The sequence below is a fragment of the Wasmannia auropunctata genome, unplaced genomic scaffold (genome assembly GCF_000956235.1).
Source record: "Wasmannia auropunctata unplaced genomic scaffold, wasmannia.A_1.0 LD336038.1, whole genome shotgun sequence".
NCBI classification, from domain to species: Eukaryota; Metazoa; Arthropoda; class Insecta; order Hymenoptera; family Formicidae; genus Wasmannia; species Wasmannia auropunctata.
Window position 1 is genome coordinate 227,891 of NW_012026852.1, and position 5,740 is coordinate 233,630.

General features: G+C 47.1%; 1 protein-coding gene and 1 long non-coding RNA gene across 2 annotated transcripts in view; one reads left to right on the forward strand and one right to left on the reverse strand.

Annotated features, from left to right (window-relative positions):
• The window catches only part of LOC105452113 (methyltransferase-like protein 9), a 50,726-nt gene extending 46,164 nt beyond the window's left edge, over positions 1 to 4,562 (reverse strand). Inside the window, exon 1 of the mRNA XM_011692968.1 lies at positions 4,341 to 4,562. Coding sequence (XP_011691270.1) covers positions 4,341 to 4,562 — 222 coding nt within the window. The remainder of the gene's footprint in view (positions 1 to 4,340) is intronic.
• Positions 4,563 to 4,975: 413 nt separating this feature from the next.
• LOC105452025 overlaps positions 4,976 to 5,740 on the forward strand; it is a 65,300-nt gene continuing 64,535 nt past the window's right edge. The window contains exon 1 of the long non-coding RNA XR_974669.1: positions 4,976 to 5,153. This is a non-coding gene — a long non-coding RNA (uncharacterized LOC105452025). The remainder of the gene's footprint in view (positions 5,154 to 5,740) is intronic.

Genomic DNA, 5,740 nt, shown 5'->3' on the forward strand with positions numbered 1-5,740 from the left:
CCCGCGCCATCGCTCGTCCCCTTTCATCCTCCCGATTCGCCGAGCAGCGCGGACGTTGTCGTGAGCCCTTTTTAAAAGCTTAAGACATCGGGGCGCGAAACCGCCGCATCAACACTACGGGCTACGTCCGGGCTGGGAGCAAAGTTTTTAGACTTTGCTGGGGATGGGGAGGGGGATATTAGAGCGCAACGTCGTTCCTGAACGACGTCGACTTCGACGAACGACGACGACGACGACGACGACGACGAAGGTGGTGGTGGTGCGGCGGACGGGGACGCGAAGTGATGTCTCGCGTCGATTTCGTGGGGGGAAAACCTCGCGGGGCAACCCACCTTTCCTTTCCTTACTTCGCTCCGCCACCCTCTCTCACTCTCTCTCTTTCTTTCTCTCTTTCTCTGCCATCGCTCGAAATTCAAATTTCTCGTTTCACGCGACCGAATGGGATTCTTCCCTTCTCCCCCGTGAGCACCTGCCCGAGTACGCGCCGCAGTCGTCGGAGTCGAGATCGATTCGCTCTGCGTCTCTCGCGAGGTGACGCGGGAAACGCGAGGGCGACGCGCGACGGAAGGGAGGCGAGGAGGACGGTGTGCTCGCAAATACGGAGATAAAAGCCGCTGTTGTTTTCTTTTATTCCCTCCGCATCCCTCCTCCTTCCTCCCACCCTTTTTCTCGCCCTTTTTGACGGACGAGATGCGACCGGATTGTCCGATTCGAGCCGGAGGACGAGCTCGATCTAAGAATGTAATTTCGACCGTAACTTCATATGTAACTCGAGAGTCACTCTCGTCGAGCGAGATTGCGGAGAGAGTTTCGTAGAAAAGGCAGAATTTAGTTAGGAGTAGCTCTGTTGAAGAGGGAGATTCCTCCAGAAAATTTTGAAAGGATTGCCGTGTCGGACAGCGAAACTCTTCAAATTAGCGCTCCGAGACGAAAATTCATCTATAATTCTATAGGTAGCTCCTTTCAAAAAGTACGAACTGTCGATTTTTATTCCGAGAAATTAACATTCAAATCTCCATCTTTATCCTACATAATTTATTATTATCAGTATTTTAATGGGCCTCGGTATTAGATATACATTTAACCATTTTGCAGCTTTTCTAATATTTTATGCTTTCTGGAAACTTTCAAAAGGACTTGGCGAGGGAATCCGAGGGAAGATGTTGGAAAAACTTTTTGCATTTACGTGCGTGGAGGAATAAAGGAAAAGCTTTTTCGAAATATTGAAAATGTTCCGAGGCATACGATTTTGGCGTAATAAATCAAGGAAGTAATTTACTAACCAAGAAGCAAATTATATGTAGAGATACAAATGCGGTTTCATACTTAGAAAAGATGATACATCATCAGTCTTATATAAGTCAAATACTATTAACTTGAGGTGAAAAGATATTGTCGAAATGATGAAGAGTGTGCGGATTCTTCCACGCATCGATAACAACATATTAACAGAGATAACGTTATCTCGCGACTTTTCTCCCGGCAGAATTAATCGTGAGAATTCTGTGTACAGTTTCACATACGGCAATTTATCATTTATATTATACATTGCGTATACATACAAATGTAATTGTAATGAACATTTCACGACGTGCATTTACCAATTCCGTGTTTACGATATTATCATACTTGCGAGTCGGATTAAAATAAATTAATAAATAAAATAAAATAAAATATGATAATAAATGATAAATAATAATATTTATATTTCATTATCATTTAATAAAGTATAATAATATAAATAATATAAATGATAATATTTTAATTAATTATACAATATAATAATAAATGAAAATTAAATATTTATTCATAATTGAATTATTCTAAATTATGGAAAGTATTATATTTTGGTATAATATTAACTCTAATACATATTTATATCTGCAAAAAATAATATCTATTCAAACTGCGTACAGAAATTTTAAAACATGTTAAATATTACATTCACGTATATTTTATTTACAATGATAAAGGGTGTGGCACAGCGCCAATCTCACATCAAACAAGTTATAAGTGCTAAAGCAATTGAGTCAATTAGACCTCTCCAGAGATAACGGTAACGAAAAATAGATGAATAAAAAACTACCTTGCACGCGCGCGCGTTAATAATTATTCAATATTAAAAATTTATAAAAAATTTAGGCAAGTTCACTAATTCAATGAGCAATAATTAATGATTTGCCACTTGATTTTCCAGAAATGACGAAAATAGCAAAACAAACTTATTAACTATAATGCTAATCCACAGATATGTCCAGCTTTTATAATTGTTAATACATTGTAATAAAAACGAATAAAAACCTGTCATTATTCATCATCTTCATATACATTTCACGAAAGCAGAAGTAAAATATTTCAGATAATATATTAAATATTTTAACATAAAAAAAGCAACGTATGAAACCTTTCACGTGTAATATATCTTATTCAATTTACTTAACACAAGGTGTCTCGTTTTCCTGACTTTTCTCGCAACATTTGAAAACAAATATAATAAAATTAGGCCAAATTAACGAGCATCAAACGAAGATGAACATTCGAAGAGCCGGCAAGCCGTTTCCCGTGCTCGTGGCTTCGATCACAGCCTGCACATCCCATCGATCGAATGATTCGAAGGCTCGCGCATTTTTTCGACCACGATCGTCACGGGGATCGGACGGATCCCGGCGATCGTGACCGCCGCGAGTTAAATTGACGTGGACTTCTCCCCGTCGCCGTAATTATAAATAGGATAGGAAAGCGCGCGGAGAGAGAGAGAGGACCCGCCAATACTCGTCGTCGTCGTCGTCGTCGTCGGTGGACGACGATGCGCCCGGAGCGGCCCCGAGGATGTTTCAGGAATATCGAGGACGTAATTATCCCGTAATTACCGTGCGCGGTCTTGACTCTTGAGCAGCTCTACGTCTCGGCGGTTATCCGAGTGGAGGGGGAGGGGAGGGGGGGAAGGGGTAGTCAGTGGTTGGCCTTGTGCGGTAATTGTACTAATTATTACTGCCCTTCCCCCCCTCCGGGCGCCCCCGCGCCCCCGTGCGCACCGCCGGGTTTCCTCCCCCCGGCCGCCCAATTACCCCCGATGGTCCACGAGCGCGCGCGCGCGCGCGAGAAAGAGAGAGAAAAAGAGAGGGACTCTCTCTCTCTCTCTCTCTCTCTCTCACTCTCTCGCGCGGAGAGAGATTTCAGAACCTCGTTTCTCGGAAAAAAAATCTTTGTTAGCGCCCGGTAGAAGCCCGCGGGCCCACCGTCGTAAAATTGACGGTGGGAGGTTTCTGGGAAATCGTAATTAATTTACGGCCGCATAAATTAGGGGTAATCGACAGGGGACTAGGCATGCGAGTGCGCGAGACGGGGCACCGGTATAATTGCGCGTTAAATTTTACGCTGTCACGTGATTATACGAAGAGGTATAAGGGAGCCACGGTATGTAACACGGTAAAAATGTGCATCAACTAAGAACGTGGCTGCAGCTTCCTCTTTAACGTGTAACGTTAATTAACAGTCCCCGAAAATTGTTTGTAATTTGAGATTTAATCGGCGGTGAGTTTTCTTAAAAAGTTCCCCGCAAATTCGATCGAATATTTTGCGCGCAAGGCGAACGGCGTTCTGGAGTAAACGGTACCTACTTTATTCATCAGCCTCAAAGCGCAAAAAAAAAAAAGAAATGAGTCATGATTTAATTTCACATGATGTAAATTAAGTTGGACCAATAATTAGTGAAGTCGTTTATCACAAAATGTATAGTAGATCGTACAATAAGTCATGTGATAAAAGTACGTTTAACACGTTCGGTCTTTTCTTATTTCTCCCGCGTACTTTTTTATCATTTCACGAACGATTTGGCGCACATTACTTATTTCCGTGCGAATATATACCTCCCGCCGCATCAATCTATCTTCGAATGAAAGATATTTTTGAGCGCGTTGCGCGCCAGGCATTAGAAAGTCTCATGATTCATCCCACGAGCTCGTGTACATACGTACGATTCCGAGACTGCAGTGACGTGACGAGTGACCCCAGGCGGCGACCTGAGAAGCGACGCGTGGCGTGGCGCGCGGCGAGAGGTAAACACAGCCGCGGAGCGACTTGCGACGGGGCCTGCGGGGACGAGGGCGTACGCTCGTCGAGGCGACAACAGCCGCGGGTTATGTCTGACGTCGTTTACGTAGCACGTCGCCGCGCGACACGTCGCGTCGCGCCGTTTTTCGACGGCGAGGGCGAGAGGAGGAGAAGGGGGGAAGGGGAGGAAAAAGCCCGACCTCCGGCGTGTCCCCGGCGCGCGCGTGACCACGAGAGAGCGGAGGACGAGCGGATAGATCGCGGGTTCGTCGGCCCGTCGCCCTTACCTTGCGCTTGTCATACGCCGCCAGCCACTCGTCCGCCTTCCGCTTGTCGTAGAGCACCCTGGCGAGGCTGCCGTGCGGCCGGTAGGTCCGCACGGCGCGCCCGGCGACGGCGGCGGCGGCGGCCCCGTCGCCGCGCTCCTCGCCGGTGACGCTGCAGGTGGTGTCCCGACAGCCGTAGGCGCACCTGACGACCCGGGCCTCCTCATCGTCCGCGCCCGCCATCCAGGTCCTCTCCTCTCCTCTCTTTTATCGGCCCGCGCCCGCCTTCCGACACGTCGGTCACTCGGCCACTACGCGCGCATCATTCTTGCGTGCACGAGGGGGCTCCTCACGTTCGCCCCACGTGAATCACCACCGCGCGCGGCGGCCCCCCCGGTACGCCCGATTCCACACCGGGGCACGGTCCGCAAATCGGACGGCTCGCCGTCGCGTAAACACCGCACGTTCAGCACGTGGCCATATTGCGACAGTGGCGCCGCGCGACGCGAAGCGGCCGGCGCCCGAGGCTCGGCCCGCCCCCGCCGGTAATTGACCGACCGAGGCGCGCCGCGATCGATTCACGTTCGTTTCGTCCTGCTCCTCGCGTGACGTGACGTCACGCGCGGTTCGAAGCGCGACACTCGCGACCGGCGACGCGTCCGCGTGCTTTTCAGCGGCTGTTCACGAGGTTTCGTCAATTACTCAATTAATCGCGAGCGTATACGATACATGTCGTAGTTGAGAAATCATTCTAAATCGGAATCGCAGCCGGGAAACATACAGAGAAACATATGTATATATATTACGGGCGACGGTCGCGGTGTGAAAAAAGCGGTAAGTCGTCATTTATGATCTCCATTTGATAACCTAAATCGCACGCAATGTCCAAAATCGGGACACGATCACATAAGACGTCTTTAGACACGCGTGCGATGTCTGCGATGTATGTATCTCTCGACACTGAGAATGATATTTTCACGAACGCGGATTATGATACTGCGAATAATCTCCGCGCGCGTCTGTTCGCGGGCGACGATGACGATATATGGTTGCCCTCTGTAAAGAACGCTCGGAGAAATTGATAGCGTTTTCGATTTGTAGACTCGATCCAACTCCGAGTCAAAATAGTCTGTTCTTTTTAGCGTTTCTTGTACACTTTAACTATTTTTTTTATAGCTAAAAAGAACAGACCATCGACTCGGAGTCGGATCGAGTCAACAAATCAAAAACACTATGAGATACAAGAGCGTCCGCAGGATTTTTTCTAGAGGGGGGGCATGATTCAAATTTTTAATACGAACTACCGCGAGGAGCAAATGTCCAAACGTTGTGTACTTGTGTTGTATTTTAGCTCTCTCACATTTGACAAACATATTTATTATTTTAATTATTTGTAAAAATAGAAAGCCAATTTTGAATTT